General features: G+C 37.7%; 1 protein-coding gene across 11 annotated transcripts in view; it reads left to right on the top strand.

Moving 5' to 3' along the window:
* The window catches only part of PSD3 (pleckstrin and Sec7 domain containing 3), a 528,631-nt gene that overhangs the window by 229,818 nt on the left and 272,090 nt on the right, over window positions 1-26,723 (top strand). For 9 of the 11 annotated variants that reach the window (XM_057697902.1, XM_057697903.1, XM_057697905.1 and 6 more), the window contains 4 exons: window positions 16,665-16,859; window positions 16,965-17,045; window positions 18,901-19,013; window positions 21,401-21,459. In XM_057697902.1, the coding sequence (XP_057553885.1) occupies window positions 16,665-16,859; window positions 16,965-17,045; window positions 18,901-19,013; window positions 21,401-21,459 (448 nt within the window). Of the gene's footprint in view, window positions 1-4,585; window positions 4,694-16,664; window positions 16,860-16,964; window positions 17,046-18,900; window positions 19,014-21,400; window positions 21,460-26,723 lie in introns of those variants that run through there. The other 2 variants (XM_057697910.1, XM_057697913.1) reach the window with 2 other exon arrangements.

The raw sequence follows: 26,723 nt of genomic DNA on the forward strand, positions 1-26,723 counted from the left end.
TTCACTGTTTGTAGACGAGGAAACTGAGGCTGGGAGAGGTGACACACCTTGCTGGGGCTGAGACCTGAGCCTAGGTCTGTTTGAGTCTCCAAACTCACAATTTTTTTCCCAAAAGCTTTGCCTTTCAGTTTATTCAAGGTTTATATTAGTGCAGAGGATTGTTTACTGTGGAAAGTACTCCAGGATTAAAGACAGATGTTGGTTCAATTCAAATTTTGTATATAAGTAGCTTTGTGTCTTTGGGAAAGTTACTTAGTCTCTCTGAGCCTCACTTCTTTTCCCTCTATTAAATTGATATGTAATGCTTTCACGTCTTGTCCCCAGATATTAGGAAACATTTGTGAACATGGGCTTGTGTAGTATAAAGCACCATCTGTAATTGTAAGGGGAGAGAGCAGGGAGTGGTATCCTCCTTTGTAATAATGAGCTTTCCCCAAACTTTGGCAAGTTTTAAGTGGTATCAATGGGAATTACTTCTGCAAGTCTTTTGGTTGCTATGAAGTGACTAGCATGTGACAACACTGTGACAAGGTGCAGAAACGTCAGCTCTTTGGTGACTTGGAACTGGTGGCATTGCAGCAAATTGCAGAATTTAGGATCTCCCATGGCAGGACCAAAAAGCCAGCCTGATCTTCCGTTAGGGCAAGACCTTTAACACCTCTGGTGGATAAAGGAGAGCGGAGGAATCACACCTTTGCTGTTATTGCTACTTGACTGGTATTTTCTTATTTTAAGTGGTTGGGGGTAAAGATGTTTTGAGAGGACTTGAGGTGAGATTGACTTAAAGCATATTTAGGTTTTATTTTATCAGCTTTGGTTCCAAGGATAGGAATTCAGAATGTGAAAGTAAAACTGCCTAGGTGATATGACTGTAGTTGAAGGAGAAATTTAAAAATGAATTTTAAGAGAGGTGCCAAAGGGCATTCTGTTTTCTGCAGACCCCAAAGGAAGGAGTGTATCCTCCGAATGGAAGTTCCAGACTGGTAGGTTTTTTTTCTTTTTTGGCTTCTTTGGAGTTTTTCTGGCTATTGGCTTAGTTATTTTCTTTTCTTTGTCCTCCTTTCCTCCCTCCTTTCTCCTTCCTTCCCTCCCTCCCTCCCTCCCTCCTTCTCTCCTTCCCTCTTTTTCTTACTGCTTTATAAAACCAGAGTGATATTACTTACCATATACTTCATAAATAAAATTAAAGAATAAAGCATAAATGAAAACTTCATAGAGCTGAATGGCTGGGTTGAGTGATCATCTTTGAATGACGGTATATGCTAAGATAGCAGCTCAGAGGTGCCAGGACTCAGGAGAAGGGTGGGCAAGCACATGCTCTTGTTCTCTGAACTTTAAAATATCTGAACTGGGTCATCTGACATGTACTTTTTATTTTAGAAAAACGACAAGATCTATATGGAGTACATGAGGACAATATATTTTTTATTTCTGTGGTCAATTTCATTCTGAAATGGCTGTGTTCTCTGAAAGGCACAAAATGTAAGTGCATGCTGCCTTCTGGGTTTGAGAGCTTCAGAGCCTGACTGGCCTGGGGAAGGGCAGAAAAACTTGAGAATGTGATTTAAAGCTCCTTCTTTCTTTAGGATTGATTCTTACAACGCCCCTTCGTAATCTTGACTGTGAGCTAGGGTAATGATTATTTGGGACGTCACAAATCACTGAGTTAAAAAATTCCTAAACTCTGATGAATATCGTAACCCTACCGGGGAACAATCAATCCTTAATCCTCGGGCCAAAATCATTATTTTTAGTAATCAGTCCGTTGCCATTGTAAATTCCTATTGTTAGAGGTAACTAGGTGGGGGTTATGATTAACTCCTCTAATTTTAGGGCATATAAGACACATGTACGACTCCATCGTGGGTCTCTCCACCCCCTTCTGGTGTCTGAGCCAGAAGCTATTGTACTTTCTCTCCTTAATAAACTGTTACTCTGCTACTTAAACCTGAGCAACAGCTTGTTATTGATGCCAAGGAGAAATTCTTTTCCTTCGGAGATCACGAATCCACACCCCCAGACGGATTTCATGGCATTAGGTTCATCTCCGATATGTAGCTTCTTGCAGCAGATAGTGGGGAATTGCTAAATGCAGCACATCTGCACCTTATGATATTTAGGTGAGGAAGCAGAGGGACTGTCACTAGGGGAATATTGGCCCAGGACCTCACAGCTAGGTCATTCCCTCTTTCCATTTTAAAAGTTGAGTGTGAGGGTGTTTCCGCTTTTTTCCTGTACTGTGGCATGGGGTATTAAGAGTGTGGTGGGGTGAAAGGGTATTAGGAACACACTCTGGGGGTTGGACTATAGTATTGACGAAGGGACACAGGATCCCCCGCCTCCTTTCAAGTGATGCCTGAGTGACACCCTTTGAGGAACTGGGCTGGTTAGACAGGTGCTGTATGGGGCTCTGCATGGTACTTTCTTTTTAAGAAGGCATATACGTGACCAGATTTTCTCCCTCTGTTTGCTTTTCTTCTTTGAAGTCTGATGCTTACTCAGCCTGCGCCATCTAGTGGTTTCAGGCCACCGAAGACCCTCTTGTGGCCCGTCCCAAACCAAAGTTTCTCTGGTACAAAAGCATCTTATTTTGTAAATGTAATTGCTTAGTGAAAGTTTGAATATGTGTTTCACAGAGCATGTGTTCCAGGTAGGATAGAAAGTTAAAAGGGTAGTAAACAAAGCAAAACAAGTAGAGTGATTTTTGTCAAAGTTAAACGAAGTAAAACTCTTTCTGAAGAACTAAGTCTTTAGTACGAAGAGTACTCACCTGCATTGTGAATCTGCAGGGGTAATTTAGAAATTAAAGAATACTCAGCTTACTGGCCATTTCTATTTTTTATAGTATGGGGTGTATTTGTCCTTGAGGAAAATTTTCTTTTCCTGATATCCCTTCCTTGAAACAAAGTTTGAAGTGATGGAATAGATTATGGTTCAAAAAATTATTTGAAGCCATGGGTATAGAAGCTCATAAATGATATGGAGTAAGCTTTATGTGTGTGTGTGTGTGTGTGTGTGTAGTGTAAATCTGTTCATCCCAAACTCCTAAATTATCCTTCCTCCCCTTTCCCCTTTCGTAACCATGTTTGTTTTCTACGTCTGTGAGTCTATTTCTATTTTTAAAATATATAAATCACTTTTTTAGATTCCACATATAAGTGGTATCATGTGATATTTCTCTGTCTGTCTGACTTACTTCACTTAGTATAATAATCTCTAGGTCCATCCACTTTGCTGCAAATGGCATTTTTCATTCTTTTTTTATGGCTGAGTAATACTCCATTGTATGCATATACCACATCTTTGTCCATTCATCTGTCGATGAACACTTAGGTTGCTTCCATGTCTTGGCTAGTGTAAATAGTGCTGCTGTGAACATTGGGGTACCTGTATCTTTTCAAATTAGAGTTTTCATCTTTTCTGTATATATGCCCAGGAGTGGGATTGCTGGATCATACGGTAACTCAATTTTTATTTTTTTAAGGAACCTCCATATTGTTCTCCATAGTGGCTGCCCCGATTTACATTCCCACCAGCAGTGTAGGAGGGCTCCCTTTTCTCCACGCCCTCTCCAGCATTTATTATTTGTAGTCCTTTTGATGATGGCCATTCTGACTGGTGTGAGGTGGTAACTTCATTGTAGTTTTGATTTGCATTTCTCTAATAATTAGCGATGTTGGCCATCTGTATGTCTTTTTTGGAGAACTGTCTATTTAGATCTGCCCATTTTTTGATTGAGTTGGTAGCTTTTTTTATTTTTTGATAATGAGCTCTACGAGCTGTTTGTATATTTTGGAAAGTAAGCCTTGATGGTCACATTGTTTGCAGATATTTTCTCCCATCCCGTATGTTGTCTTTTTATTTTTTTGATGGTTTCCTTTGCTGTGCTAAAGCTTATAAGTCTGATTAGGTCTTATTCATTTATTTTTGCTTTTCTTTTGTGTTGGGAGATTGACCTAAGAAAATATTGGTACCATTTATTGTCAGAGTATGTTTTGCCTATGTTCTCTTCTAGGTGTTTTATGTTATCATGTCTTTTATTTAACTCTTTAAGCCATTTTGAGTTTATTTTTGTGTATGGTGAGGAGTGTTCTAACTTCATTGATTTACATGCAGCCCTCCAGATCAACATTCAGTTTTGTTAGAGAAAAATCAAGAGTTTTTATTCAATTTTGTTAGGTATTGATTCTAAATACTTGTCTTAAATTCATTTAACATCTCCCTACTTTGTAATATTTCTCATGAGGAATATTCACCCATAATCTTAAAGTTTAGCATTTTGGAACTTTTATATGATTATGCTTTCTCGAAATTGGAGAAGCAAAACTTTAATACTGATTATGTTAAATGTATTCTTGGTGCACTGGGATATAGCAAAGCTTTAAAAATATTAGATAAACTTAAAAATAGTATTGTAAAAGGCATTGGTTAGAGAGTGTGTCTTTGACCTTTTGAATGGTGATGTTTGAGGAGTTGGTCATAAACTTCTAGAATTAAAAACAAGGACTTCAAAAAATGCTAGTCTTGTCTAAAACAGAGGGAATAGAAGACAAAGAACTTTGTGCCATCCTTGTTTTCCTATCAGTCACGCGGTGGACGCGCCAGCAGAAGAGGGACCTGGGGGTAGGCGTGCAGTTTCGAGTACACCGGAGAAGTGCAGCTAAGCTGGGCACGGATGGGACAGCGGAAGCAGGTATTTGTAAGGATTTGAAGAGAGGGCAGAAAGCACTAATAGAGATGGTAAAAACTGGACAGTAGCTAACCACAGAAAGTATCCATAAAGGCTCTTGTTCTTTACAAGTTGGAAGAGTTAGAAGGGAAGAGGAAGAGAGAACAGAAGAGAGCAGAACCCATATGGTTCTCTGGCTGGATAATGTTATTTAGAACCCCAGTGTGTGAGGGGCAGAGGTATGTGATCAAGCTCACTTTGTATTTACAGGTATACTTTTGAGCACTTGTTCAGTTTAGGGATAGAATACTTAAGTTTAATGAGCTAATTTTTACTTATTATCCCTAATAATTGCTATTCTTAAGCAAATTAATTAAAAAGAAATAAGTTCTAAGTTAAGACCTCTAGCAGGGATAGATTAAAAAAGAAAAAAAACCCACACTCAGCTTGAACTAGGATCTGTCTTCTGACTCGCTGGCTGCTGCTTGCGAGGTGACAGAGGCTGTCTGTCCCCTACTGACTTGGGTGCATCTTGGCCTGCATGCTCAAGAGGAAACAGGGATTCACAGGAACGGAGTAGGTGCACCAGTTCCTGATACGACAGTATTTAACAAACCATTCACAGTATTAACTTTGCAGTCATTATCCACGGAAGGATTATCTACTTTATAGAGTATCTGTTGCCATATGTTGGTCAAAGTTCAAACATTCCCTCCCGGGCCAGTCCTGGACCACCTTCTGTTGCCCAGCTTCTGATGCCCAGTGAATATATACTAATTCGACTCAGTAAAAATGTGAACAGAAGAGAAATTTTTGCATGAAAATTATTCATTGCATTCTAAAATGTATGGAACATCCATTAATATAAATAATTAGAAGGTGGTTTGAGATCTGATTAAAGGTAATTAAGTCCTTCATATTTTTTAACTTGAAATTAAGCAGTTTTTCCATTAGGGGTAGGAAGGACCAGAATATGGTAATTTAAAATCATTATTTTTTAGTCATAATTTTTCCTCAACAATATAACCATAGTGATAGAAAACTGATTATTTTCAAGTATCAGATAATCACATATGAAAAAAAAAAACCTTAAGAAACCAGAAAAAAATTTAGATAGTTAAGGTTTAACTAATAATAAGGCATATATTGATGGCTGTTTGGAAATTTATTCTTTTTGAATGACTTTTTAAATGATAGATTAAAATGGGAAACTCTAAGGGATAATGTTGTTATAAGCATTACATCAAAACAGCCATTGTCATTAGTCTTCTTATATAGGAATTGTGTGTGACTATTATTTGTCAGTCTGTTCCTCTCTTTATTATAGGGATTTCAGAGAGAAAAAGCAAAGAGGAGCTAGCCCAGGCAACTTTTTACTTCAAAAACTTGTGATAAACCACAAAGGGAAATAATATGAAAAAGAGTGTATGTATATGTAACTGACTCACTTTGCTGTATAGTAGGAATTAACACAACATTGTAAATCAACTATACTTCAATAAAATCAATTTAAAAAATTCTTTCTGTAAGTTTTCTTTGGAAGGTAGACTTGATCTCATTCTGTGTTACAGTGAGTGTTCTGCCTAAGGGTATTAAACTGTCTTAATAATAGTTGTATTGAATTAGGCAAAAAGACCATCCTTACTGAACTCCATCAGGGAGACTACCGGCCTCTGGCAGGTAGGCCCTTTCACGTGTCTTTTTTCATGTGTTGTGTGGCCAAGTAGCACCTCCTTTCTTCCTCCTGATTGAGAGGAGGGAGGATTTTGGCGAGTTTATGATTGATTGATTGACTGGTTTATTTATTTATGAGAAATAATATCTTCCTTTAAGTAAAATACTTTAAAGTTAGATAATTTAAATTTGGAGAGACAGGAAGGGATATGATATCTTGGCCTGGATAAGCCAGTGTTTTTCTGTGTAGAGATATGGGTGTGTTGTCTAAATTTAGACTGTTTTGTTTCCTGCAGAGTGTGCAGTGTATTTTAATCACATAATTTGAGGACACAATCAACTTCAGACCACCTACTTACTAATTTACAAGGGAAAGGAATGTAATTGCCCCTTTTTTTTCTTTTTTCAGGGTGGTGAGTGATATGATGTCATGAGAAATTTTTAATGCCATATCAAGGCAGTGAAGTAACAGACAAAAGCTGTTTCTCATGAAAGTTGTAAATTCAGAATTCCAATGACATTTTAAGAGTATTCCAGGAAAACAAGTTACTCTATCTGCAGATTATTCACTCTTCCTTTCCTGCCCACTGGAATTGGGATTCATTGATCCTGCTTTGCACTAAGAAGCTTTTGTGCAAATAGTGAACATGTAAATGTTTTTGCATCATTTTTCTCCTTAGTTATTGAGCTCAACATCTAGAAATAGTTGCTTTGCAAATTATTCATCTCAAATTTTTATAATGTGGTTGTATTAAAGTTGACTTGTTAACATTGCAGATATTACATACTCACTTGAGAGCTGACTTAGAAAAGCTGCAGCTTAGTATAGAAAAACAAAACAAAACAACCCCAAAAAGCAAAAAACTGAAAACCTACATCTTCTGGATCATGCCCCCAGAGGAGTCTGAACTTGTAGACGAGTGAGGAGTCCAATTATTTGCTGGAAATTAGTGCTAGTAAGGCAAATGCAGCCTCTTTCATTTAGTTGGTGAGTTTGGTCAGTCTCTGTACACTGCCTTGCACACTGGTGCCCTCTTCTGGAACGCTGAATGCAGGACTGAGTAAAATGAATGAGGTAAAAGCTATCCTGAGGAGGCAGAACCTCTAGGTGACACTTATTAAAATTCTTCATTGGTAAAGACTGAATTTTGGCCTTTGTACTGAGTTTTGATTATTAGGTTTTGTTTATGGCTCTCTTGTAAGAACCCTGAAATCATGTATAGGTAAGATACAGTCCCATCTAGAGAAATATATTCTATATAAATGTCAAAATGGGTTCATTTGAGGCAATTCTCTTTAGAAAATGAATACAAGTATTCATTTGTACTGAGAGGTAACATTTGTATATGGTTAGAAATAGCACTTTACATTTAGTAAAATACTGATCTCACATGATCATCCAAATAACCAAGTAGTAATCTTAATGATGTAGGGGTGGTTGTAGCAATGAAAACGGGTCTGATGATGGCAGCTGATGTTTATTTTTTATTGTGTGCCAGACCCTGCACTAAGCATTTACGCGGATCTTCTCATTCAGTCTTCACAGCACCTCGTCCTCTCCATTCTGTAGACCAACAAACTGAGGCTCATGGAGAATGATGAGCTTACCCACCACTGGTGACTGACAGAACCCATGTTTGAACCTTGGCAGTCTAACTGGAGTTTTTCAACAGATACTTGCTTTTAGCATCTTCTGAATTTATAGTTGCTCCTTACTGGCAAACTGAGTGCTTGCATGTTGACTGTCATTAATAAATTACGGGGACCTCCTAATTCTTTCACTGTAATGGAATTGTATTTAGATGACTACTCTGCTAGGTGTATTTTTATGTTGGCACATTTCAGGGTTCCTTGGTCATATGGCCTCTCACCCCATGATGGTGCCCATCAATATGTGGGCGACTGCCTGTACGGGGTTCCCACAGGTAGCTCTCCCTGGATATACTGTGGGCACTTTGTACGTATCATGTCTTCAAGTCTTCAAACCAAACTCAGGGTCTTTTCTCCTTTGTCTCCTGTTTTTCTCCACATGCTTGCATGCTCTCTGTGCTCTCCTTCCCTAGCTCCCTCCCTCTCCTCTTATCTGTCTCACCACTTCCCTCCCCATCCTTGCTCTCTCTCCCCTCCTCTCCCTCTCCCTCCCCCTGGTATACATTCCTTCTTCCTGAGGTAAGAAGAGTGCTGAGGCCTGTCTCATGCCAACACTCTGCCTGAGACAATCTCTAGAAAACATCACTTCCAGGCTTAACCAGTATTAGATGCTATTAGGTAAATGGTACCACTGGAGGTGCTGTAGCTGTTCTGAATAATCTCACTTCCCTCAAGATTAGATTAGGTGCAGAAAACTACTAGGCTCATCAGTGAATTCCGTAAAGTTGCAGGGTACTAAATTAATACACAGAAATCTCTTGCATTTCTATACACTAACAATGAAAGATCAGAAAGAGAAATTAAGGAAACAATCCCATTTACCTTCACATCAAAAAGAATAAAATACCTAGGAATAAACCTACCTACGGAGGCAAAAGACTTTGTTCTCTGAAAACTATAAGATGCTGATGGAATAAATCAAAGATGATGCAAACAGATGGAAAGATATACTGTGTTCTTGGATTGGAAGAATCAATATTGTCAAAATGACTATACTACCCAAGGCAATCCACAGATTCAATGCAATCCCTGTCAAATTACCAATGGTATTTTTCACAGAACTAGAACAAAAGAATTTTTAATTTGTATGGAAACACAAAAGACCCCAAATAGCCAAAGCAATCTTGAGAAAGAAAAACAGAGCTGGAAGAATCAGGGTCCCTGACTTCAGACTATACTACAAAGCTATAGTAATCAAAACAGTATGGTATTGGCACAAAAACAGAAATATAGATCAATGGAATAGGATAGAAAGCCCAGAAATAAACCCATACACCTACGGTCAATTAATTTACAACAAAGGAGGCAAGAACATGTAATGGAGAACAGACAGTCTCTTCATTAAGTGGTGCTGGGAAAATTGGACAGCTACATGTAAAAGAAGGAAATTAGAGCATTCTCTAACACCATACACAAAAATAAACTCAAAATGGATTAAAGACCTAAATGTAATACTCAATACTGTAAAACTCCTAGAGGACAGAACACTCTTTGACATAAATCGCAGCAATATCTTTTTGGATCCATCTCTTAAAGTAATGGAAATAAAAACAAAAATAAACAAATGGGACCTAATCAAACTTAAAAGCTTCTGCACAGCAAAGGGAAACCATAAACAAAAGAAAAAGACAACCTATGGAATGGGAGAAAATATTTGCAAATGATACAACCAGCAAGGGCTTTATCTGCAAAATATACAGACAGCTCATACAGCTCAAAAAAAAAAAAAAAAAAAAAGATGACTCAAAAAGTGGGCAGAAGATCTGAATAGACATTTATCAAAAGACATATAGATGGCCAACAGGCACATAAGAAGATGTTCAACATTGCTAATTATTAGAGAAATGCAGATCAAAACTACAATGAGGTATCACCCCACACTGATCAGAATGGCCATCATTAAAAAGTCTACAAACAATAAATGCTGGAGAGGGCATGGAGAAAAGGGAACCTCCTTACACTGTTGGCGGGAATGTAAATTGATACAGCCACGATGAAGAACAGTATGGAAATTCCTTAAAAAACTAAAAATAGAACTGCATTTGATCCTGCAATCCCACTCCTGGGCATATACCCTGAGAAAACCATAATCCAAAAAGAAACATGTACCACAGTGTTCATTGCAGCACTGTTTGCAATAGCCAAGACATGGAAGCAACCTAAATGCCCATCGATAGAGGAGTGGATAAAGAAGATGTGGTACATACATAAAATGGAATATTACTCAGCCATAAAAAGGAACGAAATAATGCCATTTGCACTAGCATGGATGGACCTAGAGATTACCTAAGTAAAGTAAGCAGACAGAGAAATATCATATAAGACCACTTATATGTGGAATCTTAAAAAAAAAAAAAAAGTACAAATGAACTTTTTTTAATAGTTTATTTCATTAATTTAGTTTTTAATTTATTAGCTGCATTGGATCTTTGTAGCTGTGCATGGGCTTTCTGTAGTTGTGGAGAGCAGGGGCTACTCTTGTTTCAGAGCGTGGGCTCTAGGTGTGCAGGCTTCAGTAGTTGCAGTGCATGGGCTCAGTAGTTGAGGCTCGTGGGACCTCAAGCACAGGCTCAGTAGTTGTGGCACATGGGCTTAGTTGCTCTGTGGCATGTGGGATCTTCCCAGACCAGGGCTCGAACCTGTGTCCCCTGCATTAGCAGGCAGATTCTTAACCACTGCTCCATCAGGGAAGCCCACAAATGAACTTAATATACAAAACAGAAATAGACTCACAGACATAGAAAACAAACTTGCGGTTACCAAAGGGGAAGAGGCAGAGAGGGATAAATTAGGAGTTTGGAGTTAACATATGCACACTACTATATATAAAATAGATTAAAAAAACCAGTGCCTACTGTTATAGCACAGGGAACTATACTCAATATTTTGTAATTACCTACAAGGGAAAAGAATCTGAAAAAGAATAGATATATATGTATACATTGTTGAATCACTTTGCTGTGCACTTGAAACTAACACAGCATTGTAAATCAACTATACTTCAATAAAAAATAAAATAATTTAAAAAAGTTTTGATAAAAGGAATATATTTTTTGAAAGATTAGATTGCTTGCTTTCTCTGAGTTGCCTGAGAAATAAACGCCATAGATAATGGTGGCCAAGAAGATTTCCTTTCTTTCTTAGAGGCGATTATGCTTCTGGTTTTTAAGTGTATCTCACTGATGGTGTTGTACTGGCCGGCTTCATCCTGGCTTCTTTAAGTCTGCTAGTTTCAGGCCTCTGTGGCTGCATCCTCAGCCTGTAGAATGGCAGCAGGGTCATGGTGCTCCCTCCTGGTCCTTTTATTCCACTTGCAACTGGAGTCATTTCCTCCCACTCTTTGGGGTCAGTTGCTTCTGACTAGCTTATGTATGAAATTGAATTAGGTGACTGTTGTCTTCTAAATGCAGGGGCTCACCTTAGCCTAATTTATATTTTTATCCCAGTTTTATTACCACAATTAAATAAAAATTTAAAGATATTTTAAAAATTCAAACTCAAATATGAAATAAAAGTGTATCTGGTACCCTCTGCTGATGTCAGTCTCCTTAGAACTTTTCGGGATTGGTTATACTGAACTAGAAGATTAGTGCCCCATGTCATTGCTGGTGGAGCACAGAAGACCTTGAAGGACCTGGACACAGCTGGTTGCTCAGTTCTGTGTTAACAGATAGCTGTCGAATAATGTCAGCCTACTCTTGTGATGTGGACACAGTGAAGTTCAAGACAATGGTAGGTGATAGAGGTGGGATTTTCGAAAAGCAGAGCTGTAATATCCAGGTACTCTGAGAATGCAGCCGGAGGTTGGAGTACGATTCCTAGAAAAGCTGTTATTTCACTTGGGCTCTTGTAGGATCACTGAATTTGTAGAATTTTGGGAACTGCAGGATTTTGGGGTGGGGTTGACAGGAATGGCAAAGGGAAGGACATGGAAAGGGGTGTAAGAGCACCGTTCACGTCTCTGTGTGGCCTGAGCATGAAGACAAATCTAATCGGGCATTTGGGATTGGTGTGTGAAGGGCCTTAACGACATGCCACAGAATGTGGGCTTTTACCTTGGGTAGGATATTTATAAAGGAGGCATTTTATCACATCCGTGATGGCAGTATGCAGGCTGGGAAAGAAGGGTGAAAATACAGAGAAAAGAGGGTTTCCCCTTTTGTATTTGGAGGGCATTAGGGAAGAATCAGCAGATCATAGTCAGTTGAGAGAAGGTCTTGATAAAACAATAGAAAAATAGTGGGAATGAAAACTAAATCACAGACACAAGTCAAAACAAACCCAGAAGGAATCTGATTTAGAACAAGCATTCAGGAGATAGGGTTACCAGATAAAAGCAGGATGCCCAGTTAAATCTGAATTTCAGATAAATAATGAGTAATTTTTTTAGTGTCAGTATGCCCCATGCAATTTTTGAGACATACTTTCACTGAAAACTGTTTTTTGTTTACCTGAAATTCTGATTTAAGTGGGTGTCTTATTAATTTTCTTTGGAAAATGCAGTAATCTTGGTATGATAAAAAGGCTTGGTGTCAGACTCAATGATCTGACCCTTCTTTTGATGATATTGATGAAAGAGTGTAACCACATTTGTTTGGAGGTATGAGGTATAGGCCTCAGCGAAGCATTCATATGTATCACAGGGAGAACCTTTTGGGGAGTCTTTTCAATATTTAAGTGACTGGTAAGGATTTCACCTTAGGAGATTTAAAGTTACTTGATTAAGAAGGAAAGGAGAACTATAGAAAAGAAGGGAAAATTCAAGCCATTGAAAGCATCTAACACTCAGCAGACTAGATGGACAATGTCCTGTGTATTCCAAGAAACAAAATGGGGTGCCCCCCCCCCCCCCACTGAGAGGGGCCTTCCAGTTTGCTTTATCAAGTGTGGACAAGGCAGAGCTGCCATTGTTGTTTATGCTCGTGGTATACAGTGGCCCCTGTGTTCTGGCTTCTGTTTTTATTAGAACTGTAAAAACATTACAAAAACCTCAACAGTAAACACTTCCAAGACTGTGAGGTCATATTACTATGACCTCACAGGGATCCGGGTCCTTGGAAGCCCTAGTGGACCAGCAGGTGGTGGAGCTGGGGGATGAGGAGTCCTGGGAAGGGGCTTGGGAAGGGAGGTATGGCCCAGGTGCACCCTCGGCTCCAAGATGGGTTGCTGGTGTCTGTTGTACTGCTGGTGAGTTGCTGTTGTCATCATGCTACCAGGCTTTCCGACTTACAGGAGCAATCTCTGTTCTGGTTGAGGCTCTCTCATAAATTGTGAGTGGGGTGGAGTGAAGCCATCTAGGAATGGAAGTGTTTATCTTCATTTTATTCTTTATTTCCTTTTTACTGAAAGTTTTTTCAAGAAGATTCAGAGAAGTCTGATTTGTACAGATTTTTTTTTAGATTTATTTATTTATTTTAATTTTTGGCTGCATTGGGTCTTCATTGCTTCTTGCAGGCTTTCTCTAGTTGTGGCGAGCCGGTGCTACTCTTCTTTGTGGTGCACAGGCTTCTCATTGCGGTGGCTCTTCTTGTGGAGCACGGGCTCTAGGCGCTCAGGCTTCAGTAGTTGTGGCTCTCGGGCTTAGTTGCTCCATGGCATGTGGGATCTTCCCAGACCAGGGACTGAACCCGTGTCTCCTGCATTGGCAGGGCGGATTCTTAACCACTGCGCCACAAAGAAGTCCCTGTACAGGTAATTTAATTTTTAAATTACCTCCTTCTGGTGAATATGAGGAAGAGGAGGTGAAATAGACTGGGCAGGATAGGAGACAGAGGCAGCAAACATGATGGATGAGAAACTTAAGGAATAGGAATCAATACTGTGTTTTAAAAATACATGCTCGTTAGGAAAAGTCTTTTGTATTTGAACAACATCTTTGCAGTACTATGTATGTGGTAAATTACATTGTTTTCATGGAGTGGTTCAATACATGCCATGAATTTGCCCTTTGAAGTGAAGAGTAATAAATAGCGGTTTAATTGAGAAGAAAATCCTTTCTTTGACATTGTTTTTTCTACACAATAGCTAATATGCAGAGTAAGAGAATGCATGGGAGCACAGCTCCAGGGATTTTCTTTTCATAATTATAAAAACTACTTGACTGTAACTAAAGTAGTTCTTAGAGTAAATATTTTACATTTTCACCACTTATTTGGGAAAACACAGGGTGTGAGCTGACTTTTAGAAGAAGTATCTTCTATGAATTTACTTATAGGTTTGCTGTATACAATAGTTAAATATTCAGTTTTCTGATAGGCTAAACTTCACAAAACTGGCTGGCAATGTGAATTTTATAAAGGAAAGTTTAGGATGAAAAAATATTTAAATGTATTTACATGAAGATTTTTATCATAATGAAGCAATTTATTTTAATTGGTGGGTATTTCTGTTGGAAAATTGCTTAAGGTGGCTGATAGTTTAGGGTGGGTTACCAAACATCTTGGTTTGCCTGGGTCAATTCCAGTTTGTGTCTGTTGTCTTGGCATGGACTGTGGTTTAGCATTTGACTTTGACTTAAAAAAAATGAAGTATTATAATTAATAGTTGCAGTAAAGTAAGTCAGCATGGGTTTGTAAACCTCTACTTTGTACTTCCAGCTTCTCCAAAATCTCATCTGGAATATGTGAGCTGACATGTGTGTTGAACAGAAATTTCACATAGTTGGGTCTAAAAGACCCTTTTCCCTCCCCTTAAAGCCCCTTTCAGAGATAGCTTGTGCAGTGCTTGCTGGTAAGTGAGCTTGGTGAGGGACTGCTAGGGACAGTGGCTCCTTCAGGTCTCTCAGTGGTTGGGACACCTGTGACTCTGCAGCTCCCAGGCCCTCCTTGGTGCACCAGCTGGTTGTGCAGTAGCCCAGGTGTACTGAGTGAGTGTGAAGCTGCCAGGCTACCGCTTAGTTGATGGATCAGTGGGAAAAAAGAAATTTTAAGTTAGGTAGAATAAGTGACAAAATAGAGACTGAGCAGTTCTGCTTAAAAATGTCTTCACTTTACTATAATGATTTCTGTAAGTTTACACCTAATTTTTTTCTTATTGGTAATGCTTTTTTTTTAATACCTTGTAATAATTATAACTACATATTTAATGATTTTATCATCCCTGTTTCCTTTCCAGAGTGTCCTGGTTTAGACAGTAAATTGTTCTCTACTTATAATTTGGGCAAAGTTAAAGAGCTATGGGATAGGGCAAGGGCATGCAGACTAGGATTCAGTGTAGCCTGGAATGGCTTTTACATTTTTAAAGGTTGTGAAAAAACAACAAAAACAAAGAAGCATGTGTGACAGGGACCTTATGTGGCCTGCAAGTCTGAAATATTTACTCTTTGGTTCGTTACAGAAAAGTTCTACGTCTGCTTTAGAGTCTACAGTAAGTGTGTTGGAAGACTCCATAAGCACACGGAGTTTACCATGAACATAACTTTGCTTTGTTAGAAGTCAGAATGAAGGTCTGAAAATCAGTGTTGTTGGTTTTAGTGTTACAGATGCATGCTGCAGCACCGGGCTGGAGCAGAGGTTCTTATAGTGTGGTTGTGGCGGCTTCCCGAGACCCTTTCAGTGGGTTTGTGAGGCCAGAATTATTTTATAATAACAGTGCAGCATTGTTTTCCTTGTTCATTGTGTTGATACAAAAGTTGATACGCACTGATGGTACAAGAGCAATGGTGGGGGACTTAGTGCAAATCAAGTTAGTAGCATCAAACTGCTCTCGTTGTTACATTCTTCACTGCCATGCATTCAAAATAAAAATAAAGGCCAGTTTCACCTAAAGATGTCCTTGATAAAGAAGTACCAATTAATTCCTTTTCAACCCTTGGGTACCTGCCTTTTCAATTTCACATGCGATGAGATGGGGAATATGCTTGAAGCTCTCTAGGAAAAGCACTCACTTAGTTTGAGTTGTGAACTGTAAACTAGTTGCTTTTTTCATAGAAATGCCATTTTCCTTCAAAGTCAGACTGATAAACTGTGGTTTTGGCAAACATTTTCTGGAAAATTAATAGAGTGAGCCTATTACTTTAAGGAAAACAACTGTCAATTTTTGTTGCCAATGGTAAAAGTTAAGTTTCAGTCAAAAAGTAGAATTTTGGAAAACTTGTATCTACCACCAAAAGTGTAGCTGCTTCCCAGTATTTAGAGGCTTTTCTGAGGATATTAGTGGTAACATAAATAAATGTGATTTTTTAAAAAAAGAATGAAATGTGTCAAGGAATATTTTGCAAATGACCAATTCATGTGTCAGAATCATGCCTGCGTAAGATGCATTCAAAGTATGAGACATTTTTAATATGAGTATAGAAAGTTCATTGGTACATTATATTGCAGCTAACTTTTAAGAAACTACCACTTGTTTTGTTTTGGCATCATATATTAAAAAAAAATCCACAATTAAGGATATTAAAATACTCCCTATTTTTCTAAGTATTTCTGTAAGGCCAGATTTTCTTCTTATTTTCATCCAAAGTGATATATTGTTACTGATTGAATGTAGAAATGACTGTGAGAATCCAGCTGTCTTCTAGTACACAGGCCATCAAAGAAATTTGTAAAAGATGTAAATGACTGTTGCTTGTTTCATTAAATTTATTGTGATAATTTCACTAGCTAATTTCCTTTTTGCCACACAAGAACAACCTCTTCTATTCTTTTGTTTTCTTCTTTATCAATTCTCACAGCAATGCTGGGGTGAAAACAACACTGCTAGAGGCTCATTCTGAAATGGGGAGCACTGAAATTCTGGAAAAGGAGACCTCAGGAAGTCTCAGTAATGGTACCAGCAGCAACGTAGAAGCGGCCAAAAGGTTGGCCAAACGCCTTTATCAACTAGACAGATTCAAAAGATCGGATGTGGCAAAGCACCTAGGCAAGAAGTACGTTCCATTCCGAGGCTGGTGTCTGAGTGTATCCTTGTAGGGGTGTGTGCATGTTCTAATGGCTTTGGTTTTAATAACCAAGTCTATTCTGTTTTCTTATAGCAATGAATTTAGCAAACTAGTTGCGGAAGAATATTTGAAGTTTTTTGATTTTACAGGAATGACACTGGATCAATCTCTCAGGTATGATTAAATATCACTTCTGTTCTTCTTTGCTTCTAAATAATTAATTCTGAGAAGAGAAAATAAAATGCTGAATCTAAAATCTGATTTTTATTTTTTAAACCCACTGTTACTTTGCGATTTTAGCTCAGATTGTATTATGATGTTAAACATAGTGGATAGTGGGAAAAATATATTGTTTTTATGAAATCACACATGAACTCATATCCTGTACCTGGTAGATGACAGAGTAAAGTAAGTCTTGGAGAAATGGAACCTGTGGGAATTTGGCTTTTGAATGATCAGTTTTTTAAAAAGGCACAGTTTACAGGCTGTAGAATTATAGATTTTTTCCCCTAATCGTTTGTTTACAATAGCCAAATAGCCTTTTAAGACAGTACTTTGGAATTAACTAGTGAATGGGATAAAAACGAATATCAACATATAATCAGCAGAAAGTATCTGTAAAACTGCTTTAGACAGTAGTGCTTTTTGCTGATCTGTTCAAGTGAAGGTGTTGGAACACACTGACCCTCACGTCTCATAGCACACTGTACTGTAAATTTCTAAGCACAGCATTTAATCTTACAAACTTTATAACATGTCAGAGCCTGGAGGAATTCTGAGATCATCTTGTGTAACACTGTAGTTTTACAAATCAGGAAACTGAGGCCTGGGAGGAGAAGTGAGGATGTTGGGTTAGAATGTACAGTGCTGACTTAGTCTCTGGCTCTTTGCATGAATCAAGGGTACTCACAGGTTTTTCAGTGAAAACAGGTGAGGGTGGGGGAAGGATCTATATTTTTGCTTTGCTTTCTCATATGGTTTAATAAAAAAAAAGTTAAGAAAAACTAAAATTAGATCAATATACTTTAGATTAACTACAGATAAGGAAGATAGAAACATTTTCGTCATTGAAATGTGGTTTATTGTTTCTTTCAAAAATAAGATTTCTTAGGACATTTTAAATGATTATTTCCTCTCATCTCATGTTTACGGAAATACATCTACTTGTCAAGTGAGGATCCTGGATACATCTACAACGGTGAGTCAAAAATTACCTGCACTCTGGCTGTAGAATTTATAGAAGTTTTAGTATAACCAGAGTGCAGGTAATTTTTGACTCACTCTCATATAATAGACAGTACTCTCAGTGACTCTGATCTAGATTGATCTAGATTGGTATTCCTAATTTAAGAAATACATTAGGGTTTTATTTTCTAATTTCTTCCTCATGTAGCAAGTTAATAATATACAGTGGTGGTAATAGGCAAAATAAAGTTAACAAAAATCTGTGCACAAGACGATATAATTGTAATTTTGATAGTGGGTCAGTGGCGATTATAATCAACTAACAAAATGACAAAAAACCTGTGATCTTTGTTGAGTTTTAAGGCATAGCCTACAGGTGACTTCCCGCAGGGGATGCGGATTCGATCCCTGGTTGGGGAACTAAGATCCCACATGCTGCACGGCACGGCCAAAAAATTTGGAAAAAAAAGTTTGAAACATAGCTTACTTGGTTATGCATCCAGACTTCAGTGTTCTTTAGTTTTTATCCAACTGATCTTTTAAAATGGCTACTTGATACTTAGCATATGTGGAAATCACTCACCTTCCAAAGGCTTTTTTTTTGTTGTATTGGCCAGTATGTTATTACTCTGTCATCTTTTATATTGACATTTCCTATAATATAAACATCAGTTTAAATTTATATCGAATGGCCATGTAGTAAGTGATTTTTAAAATTAACTGTAGAATATTTTACTTTGTTTTATTAATTTATGTTTATATGAATTAACTTTAGCTGTCAAACGTAAGAGAGTATGGTAACATTTTCTAAAAATTCACCTTTTCCTCCTTAATTCTTTTTTAGGTATTTCTTTAAAGCATTTTCTCTTGTGGGAGAAACCCAAGAACGAGAGAGAGTTTTAGTACACTTCTCCAATAGATATTTTTATTGTAACCCAGATACCATTGCTTCACAAGGTAATCTGATGGAAATGCTTGAATTTATTTTTTATAACCAGGGCTATTTTCCTCAATATGAAGGTTATGTTTTATTGTGGAAAATATGGAAAATTATACAGAAGAAAATGAAAATGGTCTAGTTATCTCTAATTACCTAGAGATAACTTATTAACAGTTTGATTTACTTCCTTCCAGTCTATTTGTACAATATTTTATGTCAAATTGGAATCATTACAGAGTTTTGTTTCCTACTGTCTTTCCCTTTCATTGTGAGCATTTTCTCATGTCATCAAATATTCTTTAAAAACCACGGTATTTAATGACTGCATGATATTCTTTACTCCAGTTCCATAGTATGACAGGATACTTTCTTTAAATTGCTCATGGTTTGTCACTGAGATTTTATGTCAGTGTGTGTTATAATAAATGAAATGCTAGTTTTCCTTTTTCTTCTAACACACCTGATCTCTAAGCTTCTTGATGAAGCGCATGTATAGTTTTATGGTTAGTTTTGGAAACATTTGCAAATCTCACTGGAGTTTATGGTGTATTTCTGGTGCTTTTTTTGGACATTCATTATTACAACACTGACCAATGACTCTGGTTTATGATTTTAATGATCTATGTTTCTGTTTACTATTTTAAAAAGCAACTTTAAACTATTTAATTTTGATATACCCTATGAAGAGGTTCATTTCTCCATTTCAATTCTTATAGTAAAGCAAAGTTTTCAGGGTTTGAAGTCAAGCATGAACTTTCATAAACTTACAAATTCTGGGATAAATCACTGAGACTAGATGCACTTGAAATTATAATTATCTCTTAGCTTCCGTATCGGCAGTTAACATTGTGTCAGTGTACTTTACATTGAGTAACGTGATTGCTCCTGCTGCCTCTGCCCTGCAGGTTGTAGCTAAATTAGCTAACTGATTGTTAAAGTCACATTTCCACCTGTAAAATGGGAACTGTCTTTCTTTATTCCTTGGCTATATGTAGACCATTTATTCAGTCTGCATCATTGTTGGCCTTGAAAGGCATAGAAGTGGATTGTTTTCTTAGAAACTTCTTCAAATCTAAGAGGACATTGACATTCCTAAGTGGAACAGGGACTACGGATTTGTGTACTCAGTTGGCTGTTGATAAAGATATTTGAGAGTTGGCTGCTGAGTTTTATAAATACTTTCAAGAGTTTATTTTATATGTATTTAGAATACTGGAATAGATACACTTTTAGGCATTTAGTAGCATCTACTTAGAGATAGTCTGCTTAGAGATTAATAAGATTTTTCTGCAACTACTCTTGTCTGCTTTACTTGGATTGAGAATTGCAGGGAGAGAATAAGGAGAACTGATTCTAAGATCTGGAAATGAGAAGCTTAACTCTTAGTGCTTCTTCTTTTCCTTTATAAAGTAAGAGAAAGTGATGTTTCCATGTAAGTGTGAAATGACCTTGCTGGTTTGGGTTAACTTTTTTCCCCTAAATATTTAATGTTTTAATCTTCAGTGATTATTTCAATATTTCACTTTTATCTGATCCGTAGTATTCTGGACCAGTCAACCTAAATGTTGCCTTTAAAGAATGACAAGAAAAAGGATAACATTTCTGTCTATATATTTTTAGCCAGAGAACTAATACCCAAAGAGTAAACAGTGCAAGATGCAAATCTTGGTTTTCTTTAACTTTTGCTTCTTTCCTAATTCATTTTCTTCCCAGAGAGTAAAAAAAGCAACAGTATTGAATATTTATTTTCATTTCCATATCCTATAGAAAATTGAGAAACTATAAATAAAAAAGATAAAAATCATAATTTTGCTATCCAGAGATGATAATCTCTTTTTTAACATTATGTTATGTATCATTCTAGATGTATTATATTTAAATAGAATCATACTGCATATGTGTTTTTCATATAATACTTTAGCATGAAATATCTTTCCATTTCAACATGTATACTTAGATCACATTTTTAGTGACTTCAGCATAACGGAATTGTGTTTTAGGTGGGTCATGTTTACTCATTCCCCATTGTAAGCAATCTTTCTTTAAATATCCTTGTATTTTGGGTAGCTCCTTATTTCATTAGTATAAAGTCCTAGAAGTAGGTTTGCTGTGGCAAAAGATCCTGTTTTTCAAAGCTTTAGATATACACTATCAGATTGTCCTCCAGAGGTAGGAATAATTTACTTCTTCACCAGTAGAGTCCAAATCTGTGTATTGAGATCCTTTTAATAACTTTTTCCTATCTGTTTTCTGTTTCCCCAAATGAATATAATTAATTGTGCCTAGCCACAGTATTGCCTTTTCATAGATTCTTAATTAAGCATAGGTATGCTATTTTAATGATACTGAGGAGTCCAACAGGAAATAGTGAATTAATGCTTTCTGTCCTTGTCTCTTTCGTTAGATGGAGTCCATTGCCTCACCTGTGCAATGATGCTTCTTAACACAGATCTCCATGGCCATGTAAGTGTAGGTGTGTGAAGCTGTCTTACAGAGCTTCAGAATATCTTGGGCTTACCTTTGCTTTTGGGTTCATACATATTTATCCTCTGCTTCCCTTTATCTCATTCTCTGCATGCCAGGTAGGTAAACAGAAATCTTTGGAAAAAGAAATAACTTATTTTACATACTTGCACTGAACATAATTTTAAGTGAATACCCTATGTCTACATGTCTGGAGTTGTCTAGCTGTAATGTGTGTGTTCTGTATCTTCTTTCTCCACTAGATGGCAGAGACAGAGCTTTTACTTTTGTTTTTTGTGTTTGTTTTATTTTTTGGTTAGCTACTAGGGTTGATATAGAATAGTGGAAAGAGGATATAAGTTAGATCTGAAAGTGTTGACTATGTTTTCACTAAATGTAGTACTAAGTCTTAAGATGTCAGACTTTTTTTACATCCCTCAACTTACCTGGTCTTTTGCTAATTGAAATATCAAGATAATCTACCTTCTCATCTTCTATTTAAAGTATAGGATGAACTTCTTAAATTTATATATAATTATATATAAACTTTCACCTTTCATAGAAGTGGAATTTAACATTTACTTAAACTGTTTGTATTAGAGAAAATGAGAATGTTTTAGATAAATATAGATCAACATGTACTTAGCACAGAAATTATTTCATAGTCCCAGATCCATTTATTTTGAAAAGGAAATCATGTTTCTTATAATTAAAGAGTCTAGATCATCTCTGGTTTCGCTATATGATTTACCTCACAATTAAGAAATCATATCAAAAGAACTAAAACTTAGATATTGGTCCTGATTTGTTCTGCTTTTCCAGAAGGTCACACCTTATTTTAAACATCTTGTGGAAATGAAGGTACTGGGATTCCCACAGCGTGAGCCTTGAAATGAGTGTCAGAGTCTAATATTCATTCAACTTGATATGGTGATGACTGGTCAGTGTACTGTGCTAACCTCTGTTTTCCTGTTACCAGTGAAGCAAATTTTCATTTCTTTCTTCTCTGTTCATCTTGTGACAACAGCTGCAGCTCTGTCCCCTTCTTTTCCTCCCAGTTTCTTAACCTATCAGCTGAAGGGGACACTTTTTTTTTTTTAAGCTCTTTATTGGAATATAATTGCTTTACACTCTTGTACCAGCTTTTGAGGTACACAAAAGTGAATCAGCTGTATTTATACATATATCCCCATATCCCTTCCCTCCCGCGACTCCCTCCCACCCTCCCTGTCCTGGCCCTCTAAGGCATCACCCATCATCGAGTTGATCTCCCTTTGTTATACAGCAACTTCCCACTAGCTGTCTGTTTTACAGTTGGTAGTGTAAATATGTTTATGCTACTCTCTCACTTCGTCCCAGCTTCCCCTTCGCTGCCCCCCAACCCCGTGTCCTCCAGTCCATTATCTGCATCCTTATTCTTGCCCTGTCACTGGGTTCATCAGTACCATTTTTTTTTTTTAAGATTCCGTATATATGAGTTAGCGTACAGTATTTTTCTCTCTCGCTTACTTCAATCTATATGACAGACTCTAGGTCTATCCACCTCATTACATATAGCTGAAGGAGACGCCTTTGCTTATGCTTGTCCACATATAACATTGATCCAGGCCAGTGAGTCCCAGCACGAGGAATCTTCTTCACATCGGATATCTTGAGGTCCCATCCACACATGATAGTTGTGTATTTACTCTCTTTTGACTGAGAAAATGTGTAATAACGAAAAAAAGAATCCAGTAACTGTTCGATTCTTATTTAAAGGTTGAGGATGTCATAGAACTTCTGTGGAAGTTGCTAGATTTGTGGGGATTTATTTCTATTAAAAGCTGGATTGCTTTTAAAAAGCTAATATTGTTTAATAATACTTTCAAATAAACATGTATCTTGTTAATCACAATAATTTGAACATGGCAGTAAATAAAGGTGTGAGGGTTATTTATTCAGATAACTCCTCATGCTTGATGTCCAGACAAGCCAGGGGCACCCCAGGGCCTCTTGTGCACAGGTTCAGAACCACAGATCTTGAATTTGCTTTTGTCTTCCACATTTGAGGAATTGAAAGGAGATTAAATGATGCATCACACTTCTTTTTGGCAACTAGGGTATAGGAGACAGTTTATATAAACGAACAGTTTAATATTATCTTGTGTTATGCCAATCATATATAACTAACAACTGGCTATAGTGGCAGAGTTACATATGAGGGAGAAAATTATAAATACAAGTAAATCTCTCTGTATCGTCTCCAAAATCATATTTTTAGTGATTATTAGTTCTCAGCTTTGTTTTTAAAAAATATGTGCTCCATACTTGGGATTGTGTGTGAAGTTTTGTGTATTAGACTTTTTTATTCTTATATACAATGCATGCTGTTACAAGTCTGTTGGCTGTATAGTAGCTATCATAAAAACTAACCATGTGAAAATGTGTTTCTCTTCTTTTTCTCCTCTGGATTCATTTTAAAAATAAATTTTCCTTCTAGGTGGTAAGTTTTTAATCCATAATTCTGGATGTAGCTTCTCTTGCATCATGATTGCCTGACTAACTAGCATGGCTCCTATGAAAGTGAATCATTCATGAAGAATATAAAGTGAATTATTTCTAACATCTTCCCCTTTTCACCTTCTCCTTATGCTTTACTGCCTAGGTCATTGCCTCTCATTACTTAGTCCAAAGCCAGAGTAATCCTCTTGGGAAGTGAACTAATAAACCACTTTCCTTTTCTTCCCTACTAACCATTGTATCATAATAGCAGTACAGCAGCATGACCTTTCTAAGAAGTGCTGAAACAAGCTCATCCTCAGGCTTTCAGTGGGGGAGGTATAACCTGGGAGGCTCACTTCTTACGGCTGTTCTTTGTGAATCTTCTTGTGCTAAGGAATGATGTGTTGAAAATGCATTGGAATGGGCCTTTGTTCTTCCTGCTAATCTTACTAATAAAATGGTAGAAGGTATACTAATATAATAAGTCTAATACAGTGTCATATGTTGGAATGCCTTTCTAGCTCCTTTTTTCTAGTTTATTCTAACATTAAACAAACACTTGTATCATGTACAGTCCATTCCGAGTTCCCTGCCATCTGGGTAAGGATCAGAAGTCACATCTCACTCTGGTAGTGCTGGTGAGGCTGACCTCCTTTAGTCAGGTTAACTGCAGAGGTGGTGGTGGTAACTGAGGTGCTGTGGTGGAAAAGCCCTGGCGTCGGGGCGGGGAGGGTCCTCTAATTACACACACTTCACTAAGTGGCCTGCAAAGAAGTGGTCTGCGTATATACAGTATTTTGGGGAGAAATTCCTTCAGATGTTATAGTCATTTCATTGGAGCTAAGAATGGTGATTCTCTTCTGAATCTACTTTAAAAATATGAATGATTTATCATGATTTTAGCACTAGTATGCTCTTGCTTTTACTTATCTGCGAGTGGTTTACTCACTTAGATTAAATAAGTATATTATAATTGTGGTCACATTTGCTAAGTAATATCTTTTGTTTTTAAAATGCCTCTTCATCTGTGAAATCTGTGTGTAAATTAGACTTTTGCACATATGGATCATTTTCTATCAAAACAAACTGTTTATTTTTCTCTTGCTATATTGGAGCTAAGTTGTACTGAATATTATAACTATCAACAAGGAAAGAGTTGAAACTTTTTTTTAAAGCCTTGTGTTTTATTGGAAGTGGTATGAATAAAATGATCATGTTAGGATAAATTCAAACCTTTTCCTTTTCTGGACTAATCTTCAGATGTGCTCTGTTAACTACAAGTAGCTCTCCCGTACTTCAGTCATAGTGGAGATTCAGCCTCCTGAATCTGAGGTTGAGGCTGAAGACAGGCAGCAGGACAGATGGGAGGAAGTTTTAGAAATAGAACTGAGTTGCAGCAAAGGGTGGGGTAGATAGGGGCAGAGTAGTTGGCCATTTTCACAGCTAAAAGTCAGAAGAGATCCACAGGATGGTGCTGTCCAGGTCAGGCCATGGTCAGAGACAGTAGCCGTGGCATTATTTTAAATCCAGATTTTGTGACAAAATCTCTACCCTTTAACACTGAGGCCTGGGATTTTTAGCAGCAGTTTTATCCGTGGTGTGTTGCTGCTTTCTAGCATTCGCAGAGCCAGCACATGCATGCCAGGGGTGTAGGGAGCGGGGGTGTGGTCCTTCTGGAGTGGTGGCTGCCTGTCTCGGGCTGGGCGTCCTGCTGATGCCCTGTCCGTGGGGTACTTAGCATGCTGGTCATCGCTGTCAGTGGTCTGGGTTTGCTGTATGAGGCAGGACCTTACTGGTTCTTTTTGGTGTTGGGTTATAGGTTAGATAAGGGGTAAAACCGAGGTGAGTATACCATGCTGGTAGGGGGAAGAAAGAAGTCAGGGAGTAAAGTATAGGTTTTGTAACAGAATAATATTAAAAAGATGTGTGAAGTGTGTAGTTCAGTTTGAGATAGGTCATAGGAATTCATTATCTTTTAATCTGTAAACTGCATTGTGAGCTTCTGTTTCGTAGATTGGCTCTCCAGGACGCTAGGGTTTTGAATGGTGGGTAAAATATTTGGTTTATTATCAGAAGTGGAAAATGACTGTTGTAAGAATTGTGACTAAAGAATTTTAATGCTTTTACTTTTCATGTTGTGCCATCTTATATTTCCACCCTTAAAAGCAGCGCAGGTCTCCATGAGGTTGCTAGGTAGTTATTTAATACCTCAGGAAATCTCTGTGGGTGTCTGCGATTATCATCATTGTAACTGGCATCTGCTGGGAGTGCGTTTTGTCTCTGCCCTCCCTCCCTCCTGCAGAGCTGTCTTCCCTGTGGATCCCTCCTCACGTCCATGCCACCCCGTTTCCTCCGTGCCCTCTTCCATGAGAGCCAGCCCTGGCCTTAATTTCTTTTCTATGTGACCCCTACCCTGCTGTAGATTTCCAGCCGCGGGTGGTGTTTATTTCCATTAAGCCTCCTTCCCTTGGAGTCTTTTCCACCTGCTTGGTGCCAAGTCTCTTTCACCTCATGGGGGCTTCCCAGCCACAGTGACTCCCCCAGACTCTCATCACTGTCAAATTCGCAACTGCCTAGATTTTAATTGGAATCCTCAGTCAAACGTGTCAGCGTTAATTGTGCTCTGGTGGGTTTTCTTGGCTTCCATGACTCCTCAGAATGCAAGCCTCCCTTTCCTTTTTCCTTTCCTTCATTCCTTCCTCGCTGCTTTTCCTCCTTTCTTTTTCTTTCTTTACCACCCTCCCCCCCTTTTTTTGGTATTTCTACTTTTCTTACAGTCGGTT

The sequence above is a fragment of the Hippopotamus amphibius genome, chromosome 10 (assembly GCF_030028045.1).
Source record: "Hippopotamus amphibius kiboko isolate mHipAmp2 chromosome 10, mHipAmp2.hap2, whole genome shotgun sequence".
NCBI lineage: Eukaryota > Metazoa > Chordata > Mammalia > Artiodactyla > Hippopotamidae > Hippopotamus > Hippopotamus amphibius.